The sequence below is a fragment of the Lepidothrix coronata genome, unplaced genomic scaffold (genome assembly GCF_001604755.1).
Source record: "Lepidothrix coronata isolate B3197 unplaced genomic scaffold, Lepidothrix_coronata-1.0 Scaffold10, whole genome shotgun sequence".
Taxonomy (NCBI): Eukaryota; Metazoa; Chordata; class Aves; order Passeriformes; family Pipridae; genus Lepidothrix; species Lepidothrix coronata.
In genome coordinates, this window is record NW_016690190.1 from 2,365,840 (window position 1) to 2,382,497 (window position 16,658).

At 39.4% G+C, this 16,658-nt stretch overlaps 1 protein-coding gene across 6 annotated transcripts in view; it reads right to left on the bottom strand.

Moving 5' to 3' along the window:
* TBXAS1 (thromboxane A synthase 1) overlaps window positions 1-16,658 on the bottom strand; it is a 254,332-nt gene that overhangs the window by 137,141 nt on the left and 100,533 nt on the right. For all 6 annotated transcript variants that reach the window (XM_017804942.1, XM_017804943.1, XM_017804940.1 and 3 more), the window contains one exon: window positions 14,552-14,604. Coding sequence is in view for 1 of the 6 variants with exons in the window: in XM_017804945.1 (XP_017660434.1) it covers window positions 14,552-14,604 (53 nt within the window). In the remaining 5 variants the exon portion in view is untranslated. The remainder of the gene's footprint in view (window positions 1-14,551; window positions 14,605-16,658) is intronic.

Sequence of the window (16,658 nt, forward strand, 5' to 3'; positions counted from 1 at the left end):
AGAGCAGCCTCTTCTCCATCTTTATTTTTTTTCCCCCACACAGGGAGGGAGAAGAATCTGCTGAGTTCTTATCCTGATTTCTAGTTGGGAGCTCTAAGCAGCTTCCCTTGACAGGCAGGTAAGCAATTTCTGGGAAACAACAGGCAGCATTACCCTGGCAGGGCTACAGCCATTTCGTACAAGATAAATGGAGACAGAGCAGTGCACTCAAAGATGAGGGATATGACTGTGATGCTACATCGAATAATATGGCTGAGAGAACACGTAGAAGAGGGGCCTGCAGTGCAGGGCTGCTTTCTAGCAAAGTATGGGGGATCTATCTGAACAGGTGGCCATGAAGCCAAGAAGGATTCTCAGTCTCCCAGAAAGCAGGGCAGCATGTGCATGTCACAGTGCAGGATCCAAGAAAAATTTGGGGACAGGGGACAAAAGAAGTAGAGCATATGTGAGACCATACGGAGAGAACAAAACAGGAAGGAGGTCAAAGGTTTCAAATATAATTTGTGATACTACGACATCACAAGATACAGGAAGTGATAAAACAGTTTGACTATAATAAAAGCACAAGTATAATAAAGTTGTTAGTTACATGCCCGTCACTAAACTTCATATAAGCAAACATAGTTCAGGATGACTAAAACAAAACCCATGTGATCTGACTTCTGCCTCTCATAAAGCATTTCTGACCATGATAAAATTGAGGTTTGTATTATTCTGACGTCAGGGTACACCGAAAAGCCATCCACAACTCTGCATTTCTGCAAACTTCATCTCACATATACTTTGCTTATCATGGCCAGAATTCAAGTGCAACTGGAGTTTTTCACTTCTCCGGTTTTGGTTAGCCATTTTAGCCCTGAAGGAAAGAAAAGACTTTCAGGAAACATTGAGTATCTCTATCTGCTGAAAAGTCATGTCCTCATACATATCTTCAAAAGCAGCATTGAGAACAGAGGCATTCAAAATCAGTAGCCTGTTTCTGTTTGTTTTAATTCTGCACTTTATCTTTCACTTCTTTATAGTCAAGACAGCTCATCTGCCTCCTGTAAATAGGATCAGCAGTGGTGGACGATACAATATTTTATTTTTCAGTGTACTTGAAATAAACATGCAAATAATTTTCTTTCAGTCTACTCCTTCTTACTGGCATTTTGATCTTAAATCAATGAGAGAGTTACATTACATTGCATGCCATCCCTCTTAATTCCTTTGCTCTGCTTATGTTAATGCAGATGCATGCATTTATGAAATAAGTGTCTTAATATTAGAATATTTTAATTCTCCAATAATAGATAAGACTCAGTAGACTTATTTTTTTGCATCATAAACATAACAGAATAAGACAAATTGAATTTTGTGTAACTACACATACATAGACTGTTTCGTAGAATAAGAAATGACACTTTGACTTGGTCATGGTTACTAGCCTGAAATTATCCCAAGTTTAAGCAAATGAAAGCAGGGTTTCATAAGTGGGAAGCAATGGGCAACCCATTCATTTGGTTTGCAGGCAATAACGACACAGATTCCAGCCAACAATGGACAACCTTACTCAGGGAAGGAAAGGTTTGCCAGACTGGCCATGAGGGGGACAGTCACTGGGACCCGCTTTTCTTTCATGATCTGCCTAAAAAAAAAATATGTCGAAGCAAAGAAGAAAAAGATAGTAACCACCCACTCCTGGAAATGTACTATTTTATGCTACAGAGTACAAAATATACACAGGAAAGATTAATTTTTTACCTATAGAAGCATGTACTTTTTCTATACATTCTTAGGATCTACACACACACAAAACCATTTATTTTTTTAATGCGTTATTAAATGTACACTAAGCCAAATAAAAGTAATTTCCCAGTGCTTTATGCATTTATCATGAAACCACTAGCAGAATTCTTTACAATAAAAACGCTAGCAGTACACATGATCAACCTAAATTATCTAGGGAAATGGCTAATATCTGACCATGTGGAAACATTAGAAAGCAGGGCTTTGTTATGGGCTAGAAGGAAAAAAATAGACATATTTTCTTACAGAAAAATTGCAATGATAAAAATATTTTTAATAGTGAAACGGTACAGCTCCAGGAAATTTTCCTGAATCAATTCAATCTGTGTCGTGCTGGACTTTAAAAACCCATTAAAAATAACCATGATAAATTTCCCAACCTCTTTCAGTGCACTACAGAGAAGACAAAGGAAACTGCAATTCAACAGGGATAGAAAAGAAAGAAAAAAAAATGGAAAAACCTGATAGCTTGTGTATCAGCAGTAACATCCTCACTAACATCAGTGAGCAATTCTGCACCACAAAAGACAAGAAGAGCAGGAGTGATGTGTACAGCTGACAATGGCACTCCAAAGTAATGACTTCCAGGAAAATCTGCTGTTACAAATGGACAACACACTGCTGAGAGGTAGTTGAGTCACAAGTTTCATAACATGTCAAAATATTTCAGCCTAAAAATGAATGTACAAAATCCAGGATGTATTCAACTCTGGTAAGGTAACTATGAGGATAATGTCCTACAAACAGCTAATACACTCACCTGGATTTAATTATTAAACTTCGCTGAAATCCATGCATGTTCAGGGATTCTTTTTCCCCCATATTTAATGTGTAGTCATAAGATACAGATCATGTTTCAAACACCAGTATTAGTAGAAGCACTGCCTAGTTGACCTCTTTTCCATTTACTATGTTGTACATATTATCAGTTGTAACAAACACACTTCTTTTGCCGCTCTCTTTTTTGTGGGAGAAGGGGGCAACAGCATAACAAATAGCATATACATCACTGTATCATGAAACAACCCAAATCCTCGAGGACTGAAGAGTACATTAAGCCTCTCTTCCACAGGCATATCCTTTTACCTTCACCAGCAGGTCCTGTTCACCCACCACCTTCTACTGACACCCAGCTACCTGTCACACTGTGCAGCCTGTCACGCTGGTGCTGGCACCCAATCCCCACATCTGCATTGCACACATTTGAGTTCTCTTCACCACTGCATTAAACAGCTGTCCCAGGCCCGTATCTGGCTGTCTGCGGACATGAGTGAGATGTAGGCTCAAGAATTTCTCCTCTCTGTCTCAGTCACAGCTGCTTGGCTAAAGACTGCAGGACTCCCATAGACCTGCCTCATTTTTGAGTCAATGTTAACATTCAACACCACTTTGCTGTGTTACTCCCCAAACCCTCTGGATCTCTGGAGTCTGCTGGAGCAGTTTCCTAGAGCCCATTCCTCCAAACAGTTGAGCATGCATGAAACAGCAGTTGTACTTGACATTTCTGAGTAGAACATTTCTGAAACAAAAATGGCATTTTTAACTGCTCCGTCTACCTAGAAAAAAGGAAAAACTAGTAGATTTGAACACAGACCAATGTAAACAATATTCCCTCTGAATATAAGGTACTGGGGTAAGTTCAAGCAACTTGATCCTCACACAACTACAGAGGTATAGAGGAGATACAACCCACTGAATCTATTCATAACCGCTATAAACAAAGCAAAAAAAGTAATACAAGCACAACTGTAGGATGAACCATCACTGAAGTAAATATATTGATCTATCAAAAATGATTGAAGACTGACAATAAAAGGGTTATAAATTCTTAGAAGAAAGAGAAAGTAAAAAAATCACACTACCAACCCACTGAAAAACTCCCACCTACTTTCACAGGGAAAAATGGACTGGAACAATAAATCACAATGGCAGTGCCTGTACATCTTTGATAGCTGCCCCTCCCAAAAGCTGGAACAATCCTGCTGTAAACCAAGCAAGTGAAAATGTAAATGCATGAGCAATTGTCTGGGGGATTCAGATGCTTCGTGTCCTGTAGGCAAAGAAGGAAGGGGAAAAAAAAGGTAGGAAAGCCAGAGAAGACACCACTTTTAATATTTGTAATTATTGATCATGCTCTTCTCACCTGGAGCATTTTAAATCCAGCAGAGACCTTCCAGTTAAACACGCAACACTGCCTGCACAGCACCTTTAGCACTAACAGCAACACCTGCTTGTCCTCTGACCTCGGTGCAATCCACTGCTTCCCCTCCTCCAGCAGCAGGGTCAGCCTGAGGATTTTGGGGGTGCCAGCCAGTGCCAACAGAGCTGCCTGCAGAAATCCAGTGTTCAAAATGGCAAGCTCAGAAGAGGCACAGGATTGGGAAATACACTGAACGCAATGCCCAGAGCAATCCTGTGGGTATGTATAAACACAGGGGTGTATCAAAGGGGCTTTAGGGTCTACTTGAAGGCTTACAAGTATTTGTTTGCATATTTTGGTAGTTTCACAAACTTAATTCTGTTCTTCACTACTGACGAAAATCCAATTGCACCAATTATTGGGCAAAAGTAAATAAAATGCCACTGAGGCAGAAGAAAAGATGGGTCTGTGGTAAGAATAACTTTAGGTATTTCAAATATTAATCATCCCATTTTGCAATATAGTTCTCTGCTTCAAAAATAAAAATTTAAATTATTTTAATAGAATTTAATATTTAAGAGCTAATGCCTTTCCATTTGATGTTACATTACCATCTGACCTACTTTAATATTTGTCTCTGTAGTGAACTTGCAGATGTACTTTCTCTTTCTCCTGCCCCATATGTAGCTTATTTCCTACTGGTCCAAACGGACAGCCAGTGGACATATACAATTGTTAGGTAATTGCTTTGGTAACATTTTGCTTTGGTCCTTCAAACAGAGTATTTCATAAGATGTTCCATGCAATAAAAGGTCCCAAAGAACCAAGATCCTCTCATAATGTCACTCTGAAAGACTCTGCAGCAATTCCCAGTGTCCTTGCCAAAATCCTTTTTCAATGAAATAGATTCCAACATTGACAGAAAAGCTTAGATTATTGCTGAGTGATAAAATGTCTGCTGCTAGCCCTTACAGAGTCAGAACATTGCTCCCAACTCACTCCTTTTTCTGTAAACTACTTTAAGAGGGCTGGGTATATCTTAAAATTTGCTGTGCAAAACCTAATTTTATTCAATAGGTACCATCATCCAAAAAATGAAGTTATATAACATGAGAGAGACCTAAAAACATTGGGTCAAGATCCTCAAATAGCCATGACTCTATGCCTTTAATGGAGCTACACTGAAGTAAACAATAGCTTGAAGGTCCAGACCACTTTTTTTAGGCTTGTTTATATGGGGGAGAGAGGAGATTCTGGGACAAGACATGATTTGAATCTTAATAAACTTAAACTAGAAAAAACTCCTATGGGAGCACACCCCTATAATGGCTAGGGGAGATGGTCAGTCTTTTCCCTGATGTAGTTTGTGTCATTCCAGAACTGCTGTGTCTGCACAGGAGAGGTTTTCTAACGTTAGCATAGATGTTTAATTATACCAGTACAATTTTATCAGTATGACTAAAATAAATCCTCCTTCAAGACAAGCCTTCAGGTTTAGCCACGAAATTTACTGGAGGGAAAGAAATATTCACAATCCCCAGGGGTAATGGTGGCTCAGCTTATTCCATGCTCCCCAAACTAGGAAAAAAAATAAACACAGTAACAGCTGAAAACAACTTCTTCTGCAGTGGGGTATACTTCTACCTACTGCTTGATGAAATCATACCCAGTTCACTACCAGCAGAAGGTCTGACATAAAGCAGACTCTCTAGGGAAAGAAGAGAGGAAGTTGAACAGAGAAAAAGGGTAATTTGAAGTTGGTGCCAAACCAACAAAGAAAAAGGAGATTTTTGTTTCCCTTACTACTAATAAAACATAGTAGACTAAAATTGATCCCCTGACTAATAAGGTAGAGGAAAAACAAAAACCTATATATGACAAAACAATAAAAAAGTAATGAAGAGATTTATGGAATTACATAAAAACCTTGGAATGATGTTAAAATTGTCAGGTCACGTTACTGTTTTCAACTCAAAATGGTTAAAAAAAATAGGGAGCAATAAAAATTAGAGCATGAAGGAAAGATAGCATAGGGCTAAAGAGGATGGAGAGAAGTGAGAGGAAGAAAACAAAGCCAGAGTGAATATTTAGGGGGGGAAAGAGAACAAAAAAGCCTGAACACAGAGCCCACAAGTCAAGGTTGTCAATGTAAAAAAGAAAAAACAGAATGAACCCCAACAAAGTGGTGATACCATCAAAGGATAACAGGCAGCACTTGATAAGAAATGCCTCTGTAGATACCTGGCAAAGTAGTCATCCTCAAAGAAGAAAATATGACTGTTCCTAAGAAACTAAATAAGAGACATACCCAATCCCTTCCTGTGCAATGCTTTGGTGTCCTAAGGGGCTTGTCTAAGGGTTTCCCAGCATGGGGAGAGAGGGTTTAACCAGCATCTGCATCCAGAAGCTCCTAGCAGATGGACATGAGAAGGGGACAGAGCCATGGATGCTTCAGCCTGTGCTTGGCTTGCAGACAACAGGCACACACAACAGGCAGTTTCTTCTCTGCAACCCTCTCCACACGCCAGTGTGGGATATGTGGGAAAGGGAAATCCCTATTGCTTGATACTTCTCATGGCAGGTGACAAATAATCACAAGCTGGTTTGGGATTTCTTTGGGCTGCCAGAAAGAAGAGTAAACTGGCAGGAGGGAGCCACCTGGAGAGGCAGTAACTTGACTCCCTTGTGAAGTGCTGGACGACCAAGGAGGGCAGGAGGAGCTCCTGAGTTGAACATTAAAGCTGATCTGATTCAAAGTCTGCCAAGAAAGGGAAGGACATACGCACACACTGGGAGTAATGATGCATTTTCCTCCTTCTATGTAGAGTAAGGGGAAACAACTCAGGAAATTCATTTAAAAATTACCATGTGTGGCACGGGGAACACCAGTTCATAATCAGATACATAGTGAGTGAAGTCAGAGACCATTAATAGCTACTGAACATTACATATTGCATGTATCCACTTCAGGTTTGCATCAATACTTCTGGGTTCTGTAGGAAATTCTAATGAAAGCATTTGATATGCACAGCAAAATCTACAATGCTGCTGTTTTCCCATACTTTCTAGTAGGATTGGCATACTGAAAAAATGCCTCAGATTTTCCAATCTTTTAAAAGGCTTCCTCCTACTTCTTTCCAAATGGTGGAAAGGGGGGGTGAAATTACAAGGTGGACTTTACAGTCTGTTAAGAAGTTTAACAAATACAGGCTCCAGTAGATAGTGAAGGTGGTAGAGCAAGGTGAAATTAAGTCTAGGAAACTAGTTTTTGTAAATCAGAATATTTCCTCCCCCCTCCTTGAATGAAGATGATGCAGTCTGGTATGCAGGTGCTCATCACAAAGGTATAACATGATAAGAAGAGGCAATCTGTTTAACAGTCTCATTCCAAGTCCTTTAAAATGATAATTTTAAGCATTAATTAGCTAAGAAGCAGGCAGTAGAGATCAAAGATCACCTGTGCTGTATATTAGCTGTAAAACACTCCTTGGACAGCACGTTTTCAAAAGAAATTTCATTTTTCAAATAATCCTAACCTGGAGCTCACAAGGACTGCGCTTTAAGAGCTAAATGATGCATTACCAGTGTGCAAGGAAACAAAGGAAAGAAGAAACACTTCCACAGGAGAAAATGAAGGTGAAACCTTCTCCCAGCCAAGGCTGCTACCTGAACACGCAGAAGCATACCAAGATTTCATCAGGTTCGTCAAAGGCTAAGATATGGTACAAGAGCCTGCTCTCTGCTTCCACTGTCAATCCTAGGAACTGACACAGCTCTGGCCACTCTCACAGACCCTTCCTGTGCCCAGCCAATGCTGTCTCAGTGGAGTCATACCAACCAGGAGATTTTCCTCTGCACAAACAGCAATTCGCAGAAGCTACAATCACAGCGGTTTCCACGCATCATAAATACAGAAACAAGCATCAGGAACACAGTGCAGGTGACAGGCAATGTCCTTTGCTGCCCCGCCAAGGGTACATAAAACCTTGTCTGTCTCATAGGGTTGGATTTCACACTCTTTCCAGAGGTGTAAAAGATTACATCAGGTCTTTGACTTACATTGGCTTAAACAGCTGCAGTAGAGTCATGGAGCAGTCTTCGATGGAGGAAACAAATGGGAAAAAGCCCAGCAGTGAGCACATGCCTGCAGCTCAGCCACTCCAGGGCAACATCCGGAGCCTCAGGGTGCGAGAGCTTGGCATGCAGAAGTTACCACTTGCACCAAACGTTTTCATCCAAATGGCTTTGCCTGCACTGAGGGCTGGGACTGCGACATTTTCATGAGCCTTTGAGTTTCTGTCTGTGAATACATAGAACACAACTGTCCCTGGACCTTACTGGGACAGCAAGAGGCTATAGTAACAAATCAAGAGCCATCACAGATGACGCAAGCTCAAGTTGCACAGTTCTCATGGGAGGTCACAGTCCACACATTAGATTTGTCTATGGCTAAGAGCTGCTCATTAAAGAATACCTTCAACATTACTAGTAACTAAGCATCAATTTGCAATGTTCCAGAGACCTAAGTACATTTGAAACATGCCAGAATTAAACTATTCCACTAATTTACCATAAATTTTGCCAATAAACTGCAGCCCACAGGTCTGCATATGCAGAATGTAAAATACTCCATAATGACTAGGCAGCCCACAAAAATTATCACAACTGTAACAGTAACACTAAACTCTATTTCTCAAAACAGTGTGGTATGCCACCTTTTGGGTAAATCTTTAGGCATCAGTCCCATAGAAGGCTATCTTTTTAAGACAATTAGCTCTAGAGACAAGAGGAGAAACTGATGATGATATTCCCATAAGTAACTCACAGGACTGGTTCCAGCAGCTTGATTTAACCATTGGAGCTAACTATAACCAATACCTAATTATGGTTAAATGTAGGGATTCAGATGGAGATATAGGATTGCACTGTGACTTCTGCCTTGGAACTTCTGCCAGGACTATTGTTGGGATTCAGTTCTTTTTTAAAAGACAACTTGAAAAAAAATAGAGTACTATTAACAAATTTTAAAAGTTATGATTAAAAAAAGAAAAAAAAAAGCAAGGAGGGGTCTGAAAGTTTAATTTAAGAACACTAAGATTCTCCCGTTGTTCAGTCCGTTTTTGAGGTAGTATTTTCCATTTCAGAGAGAATGGCTAACACATTTCACAGAGGAGCAACGAAACTGTCTACATGCACAGAGAGAGTTGGGGAAGGGAAAAAAAAATATTTTCCTCCCCATTAAATTCTTCCAGATACAATAGAACCAGGTGTTTATGTGTACTAACAGTAGTAAAAATATTTTTAAGGTACAAATGCAATTGATTCTTTTATGGGCCTGATTCAGCAAGGTAGACAGACTTTTGCCTAACTTGAAGCATGTTGACTAATACCATTGACTTCAATGGAATTACTCATGTGCTGGAAGTTTGGCACACGTTTAACAATTATGCAGTACTGTATCTACAGTTTGCAGGTATTTAAAGGAAGAAAGAGATAACTAACTCACAACAGCAATTCCGGGGCTGATCAACAATCTTGTAGAGTCAAAGGACCTTATCACAACACATAAAGGAGAAAACAGTGAGAAGAAAATAAATCTTGATAAAACAAATCTTGATGGAATAGGAAAGACTTGACACTGGCAAAGAAAATCTATCACTCTTTAAGGAAACAAAAATCCAGGCAAGCGAGACTACCAAAATTCCCTATCAGGTTACACATGAAACAGAGATTATTAAGACCTATAGATCAGCAACAGGAAGCTTGCTTTTCTCTATCCTTGCCCAGTTATTATTTTCTCTAGATGAAATATGAAAAACAAATTCTTTAAAATATCAAACTAAAGGAAAGACCACGAGAGAGGTAATAAGCCCATTAGACCCCCCAATAATAAAGAGGAAATAAAACAGGATAAGATTGTTTCATAAAAATAAGTTATTTTTTTACATGACCCTTGAGAAACAAAGATGAGAATACTTGTCCTGGGATTACTTTTTCCACAGAAAGAAGAATAAGGCTAGAAATAGAGAGGTTAAAAAAACCTTTGTGAAATTTAAATAGCAATTAAGGCACTGTTTCTTCAGTTAAATTAGACACATGATGAAGATAAGGGCCGCTCCCTGCAGGAGGAGATCCTGCTTTCTTCACCTTAGGTTTGTCCCAAGGTGTTTGATGAGGGCAGAAGGAAAGAAAAGGCTTTGAAAAAAGTTCCGTAAGCCTAAATCCCAGGAGCACATCTCTCTTCCATCCCCAAAAGGAGAAAGCTCCAAACCCTCAAAGTGACTAAACAGTGTGCCTCAGCTCTGATGCAGAGGCCAGAAGCAGCAGCAAGAAAAGACTGTTTCTTGTTCACAGCTGTTTGGTTATGGACTCATCTGCAGAAATGATAACTAGTACCATCTGTGGTGGCATTTTTTAGGGAGAGGAGAAGTTAAGCCAGAACAAAGTCTGGTCGCAAAGACTTCTGAAAAGCTGTCAGCTGCCTGTATACTTTACAATCACAACTCACCCCGGACACATTTCAAGTTAGTGACTGGCTCCATGATCTATCCTAATCCTTTAAACCACCCAATCATTTAAGTAACCAGGCTTCATCTTGGTTTCAATAATAACTTATTAGGAAATCATTTAAGGAATATTAGGAAGTCTTTAAGGAAAATGAAAAAAAAACCAAACAAACAAAAAAAAAATCAAAAACCAACAAACCGTCGCCCACAGATCAGACATTGAGTACTCCTACAGACACCTTAAGAAAAATTGCCTATCCTATTTTAAGCTGCTTTCTGTGTAATACATTAAAATGTGCTGAAGTAACTCATTGCAAAAGAAGATAAGTCTTTATACAGAAATGGAGTTCCATTCACATCCATGTTTTCACAAGATGCTTGAGGAATGCATGCACCTTGACCTGCTTCCTGTGGTGCTGTGCTGACTCTGGCATGCTTATGATGGAGCCCAGCAGAGGCTCAGCATGGGTAGATGCAGTTTGCTGATGGTGGTTTTACTGGGATTGAGAATGGTTTACAACTGAATCTTGTCAGAAATGTTCTCATTAATTCCTCCCCACATTAAGAAAATGCAGATTTCAATCTTGTTGCCTCCCTTTCCCAGTTCACAGCCTGACAACCCTGAACTCCAACCTCCCAATTGTCTTCTGCATTCTAGAGGTGGTTTAATCCAAACTCCATTCTCTTGCTACTTCTAGACCCATCTCTTCATCTCTGCCTTACTTGTTTTTGCCCTTTTTAGAGCTTCTACTGTATACATCTTCAGACTTCTCATAGCAGGTTGAAGTTGAGTGTTAAAGTGAAGGAAGAGTAAGAATAGGGTTTGACCTGCTGCAAGCTGTTTCCGATGCAATACAACATGAAGAAAGAGTGTCACCCTACAAATTACACTGAATTTTAATCTGTTCTCACTCTGATTATACACAGTGAGGTCTGTGTTATGAACTCTTACAGTCTTCCCCACATCCAAATGCATTTCTATAATTGAAGGCAGAATAAGTTCATTCATCCCAAAGCAATCCTCTGCCCACTTGGTGCTGTACCGTATTTTCTGCCTTCGCTGGTAGTATGTTGTTGGGCCAAGAATATATTACTTATTTTGGCAGATTTCTTTAACTCCAAATCAACCATACATGCTTACAGTGCTGCACAGTCACCATGATGCAATTGCAGTAGAGTGGCCAAACACATATGAAATGTCCATATAAAGTAAAATTAGCTCACTGTCTCTATACCTCTGCTCACATTGTAGCAGTTGCTTTTCTGATTCCATAAAATAACCTCTTTATTTCTCCTCTTCAATTCAGAAGCTTTGTTTCTCTGTCTGCTCTTACCACTTTTTTTTGATCAGTAGCCATAACCTACAATTGAAATGGAACAACTGGATATGATGCAGGTGAAAATAAAGTATCAAAACATCAATATTTATCTAGAAGTAAGTGATGTAAGTCACTAATTTCCACAGAAAATAGGACTACTCTCCTGTAAAACTCTTACATGAAAAGGAGAATATTCAAGGCAAATCTTAACAGGTATCAGTACATTGTTTTCCAAATAGGATATTTTTCAATTTTACTTTGTTATGGAGAAATAGCACACATATTTGAGAGGAAGCATTTTTATAGAAGGTATTCTGAACTATAGCTAAACCAAAGACTACTACTCTGTTGAAGGATCTCTTCAAAAGTCATATCAGTGGTTGGATTCCCTGTTGAATAGAAATGCTCCATCTCCAAGCTGTTTGTTTCTGCCTTGGCCTCCATCTTGGGCCACCTCTGTATGAAAACAGACAGTTTTCACGGCACACACTCACAACTGATGACTATTTGCATTGTCTCTCTCTATAAAATACCAACACCATCACCTCTCCTTTGGATTCACACACGGGAGTGAAGGGAATAAAAAGCTTTTGTGACCTACAAAAGCCTTACTTGAAATAATTCTCTACGACTTCAGGCCTTTTGGAATGGAAGGGATATATTGTTTTGACTTGATTAAAGCTGAAAAGTTGATTTGACATCCTGTTGTCAAGGAAACCAATTCACACACAAAAGAAAACAGTTGTGATGGTATCATTCAGACTATTCAAGTGACCTTAGAAAGAAAAAAAAAGGCTTCAGTTCCAAAGATTTGTATTCAACTCACTTCACCACTGTAGAAATAAAGATCATTGCTCTTTATGCTTATTGGAAAGCAGTTTTCAATCTGGGAAAAGAAAAATGCCACATCTTCTTCCATCTGCCAGATCCAATACTTTGCTGGGACTATAAAACATAAACACACCTACCGTTTATTTGCCTATTTTAAAGGACCACAGAAAGAATCATACAGAAGACTTATGGGGAAAGAGAAGGAATTTTTTTAGTTGACAGGACTATGATAAATATCCCCCAACACATACCACACCTATTGAACAGCAGCTCACGAGCCAGGTTTTAAAACGTCCTCCTTCAACTACACATAGACCTTACCTCGAAAACAGCATTGTTTGCATCCAGCTTTGTTTTCCTGGGAGATATCAAGCAGCAGCATTTTTTTTCTCTGCCAGTGTCCTAGGCCCCTCACAAATTGAGTTTTCCATGCATGCAATAAATGAAGTATACCTGTGCTCAATCTGCTCACGCTTCCTGCCTACAGAATCCAAAGAGGCAGAGCTGTCCTGGCTGACCACTACCACCATCATCCAGCTTTGCAGTCCATGCAAGTCTCACAGAGGTTTCATTCCCTAACAGCTGTGAGTAGATTGGAGAAATGAAACTTTCTATCTGCTCACACACTGTAATTATACATCTCTTTCTCCAATGACACAGCCTCTGCCTGGCTGAGTGAGCAGACAGATGACTAAATAGCAACTTGTCTCAAATTCGGCTTAGGAAAAAAACAGGCATGATATTAATAAGGAAGGAAATACACTGAAGAATAAATGCCAGTGTTCTTACATTATTGTCATTTAAGGGCATCACACCAAAGGTCACGGAGATAATATGCCTCAGTCATTTTCCATTTGTTACACAACATACAAATTGCCACAGCATTAATGAATATCTTTTCCCATTCCTGGCCAGCCAAGACAGTGTATTATTTCCTCTTAGACAAGCACCTAACCCTTGGAATTCATTATTTCCATCACTTCTTGCAGCACTTTGTCCTTAGGGCTGAGCATAAATGCCACAAGGCGGCTGTGACTGGAGCATCAAATGCTTCGTATGCCTGAGTCTGACTTCTTTCTGCTAGAGCTTTTTTGCTGGAAGAGCACACAAAGCGTATTGGTATCTTTTATGATCAAATATGCATACACACAAACATTCATACATGCTCTCTTACAAGTGTCTTAAAGCCCTTGCAGACCACAGGGGGGAAAAAAAATGACATTTTTCTGCACTTTGTGCATTTTGCTTGATAGCTATATATTGAAATAATAGTTATGCTACAAATACCAAATAACCACAGTAATAGAAGCTACCACGAAATAACTGCATTTCCACTTAAAACGATGACAACTGGAAAGTAGTTCTTGGAACAGAAATGACATTCACAGAAACGTGGAAGGGCTTCTATGAAGGGATATACTGCTTAAACCCTCTTTACTCCTAATAAACCGCTAAGATAGCAGAGCTGAGCTATATAGAGCTATATAGAGAGGAATGCCTCATTTCTAATCTATGCTTCATTGTATTTTAAGTTGAGGAATTTTGCATAAATATAGATAGGAACAGCTGAACCAAATTCCTACTATTTCATAAACTAAATGAGGGTTTTTTTAAGATGACAAATTATTATTTCCACTGTTCACTGTAAGCATAAAGAATATGCAGATGAAAAGAGAATATTGAAGGCTGGTAGCTTTGTACAGTTCTGAAAAGGACTAAACTTTATGTGCATAATTAAAATAAGAAAGAGAAGAATGAAGTCCAACACCAAATGATGAACTAAAATAAGGCAAGAGTACTTGCTGCATGTAATCAAACCACCTCCACCTCTGTCCCCCAGGCTGAAACAGTGCACTTGGAATTTTAATGAACATCTTATCTTGGTATTTTCTCCTCTCCCACCCAACAAACTCAAACAGCAAGAGCCAGCCAGGAAAGAAGAAAGCTGATGGCACTGCTAAGCTTACCCACAAACAGGTCCATATTCCGTAATGAGTTTTGTGTGGTTTTCCCAAAAACCCTGGAGAAAAATAAAAATAACAAAGCGGTTTAGAACAGTACTTAACAGAAACTATTACTCAGTGTTGCTAACACTCACAAAGAGCTCTGAACCTCATCCAGAGGAACCATGGCATTAACTCATAGCCTCACCTTTTTCTCATTGTCCATATGTGCCATGCATAGAGTCCAGAAATTACGACAGAAAACGAAAAAAAATCCCAACCCAAAAAAATACCTGGAAAACCATGAAACATGTTTTCATCAAGGTTTTACACTCCAAAATCTGTTATCGTTTCATGATTTATTCTTTTTTAAACTAGTTTTTTTCATTGGGGTCCTGACTCAATTTTTTTCAGATACGTGAATGGATGGAAAAACTGACAGAGAAATTAACAGAGAAATTAATATGTGACTTAATGCACAAAAGAGAAACACAGGGAATGTGGTGAGGTCATCTTGATTTGGTATTAGTCACATTACTTAAAAAAACCCACGCAAACCTGCAAAGTCAGAGTTTAGTACAAGGCAGTCACCTGAGACACTCTGCAGAACAGTAAGCAGATAAATTTTAAAACATTTTTGGAATATTTACTGCATTTCATTGTCATAATTGATGCAAATTGGTAGACATTTATCTAAATAAACCTGCCACTATACTAAATTGTTAGTGTCCTAAATGGATTCAAACTGATTAATCTAAAGGTGTGCAAAATACATCCCCAAAAGTGAACATAAAAAAAATCTGTTTTAATGAAACTACAATATTTGAGAATCATGCTCCATTGTGTTTGTAACCCATCTATGGAAAAGACAACACATTTAACTGCAATAATCTGCATTTCTTTCAATTCAAGGAAGTCTATCATGATCTATTTTCATTTCTAAGAGAAAATTTACTAATAAAGTAGAATACTTATGCCTCATATTGAATCTTTCTTATTTTTTACAACATACGGCAGGTATTAGCTCACACAATATGAAGTGCTGTAAGTACATCTACTGCTGACATAAATAAACAAGACCATGAAACGTGTGTACGCTTCGAGAGCATTTTACCACACTAAGCACAAGAAAGTCTGGTAATTAGAAGTAGTTATCTGACCTTGGGTGCTAACTTATTGCTCAAATCAGTAAAGCACTTGCCATCACCTACAGTCCTCCTCTCGCAGAGCCCCTCAATTCTGTTTCATTCTTATAGTATGGTTGTGCTTTTTATTTTTTTTTAACCCTGGACTTGCAATACTTTTATTCTGCAGGACAATACGTCTCCGGTTTAGAGGCAAGAACTTTAGGTTTTTCTTTAGCTACAAAAAGCACTGGATGATGTGTAAGAAAACACACTAAAGATAAAATTATGAAAGAGGTGAATTAGATGACTGCCTGAAGAGAATATGCATTGCCTGAAAAGAAAACATATTCTCACATGAAAAATTCTTTACTACTAAGCTAAGCAGAAAAGCCTCATCCATTAGCACACAGAAATGAAGGTGGACAAAGCCTTTGTAATACCACAAATACATGCAGCTAACTCAAAAAGGCTTTTATCTGCAGACACCATGGGAGGGGAAAAGCTACATACACATTCACACCGACCTGCATTTTGCTATAGCGATACTTCAGCCATTGCAGGACTTCAGCCTGCATTTGCCATGATTTCAGCATTACAAAGGTTGTCTACTGCCTTCCCCTGCTGATGCAAGGGGAAATTCTGGGGCCAGATTCCCCCCAGCCCTATTCTCCAGGCGATCGTTTAAGGCTGAGTACAGCAGGCCCAGCTCATGGGCGCGCTCTGACCACTCTGCCTGAGAGAGCAGCTCCGACCTGCACAAACACAGCTGACATTTGCAGCCACGCTGAGGCACCAGCGTGACACAGGGCACTGCTCGAGGTCACCGGGCACAGTCAAACAAGGGGTGCAAAGCACAGTTGTATCACAACTGTATTGGTTGCTCAGGGCAGAAGGACTTCCAGGCCTGTGAGACGATGCCAAATCAGGTCTGTTCTCCAGCCCACTTTCCTCCCAGCCTGAGCCTTCAGTGAGGACACCCCACACCACAGCCTGAACCTTGCCTG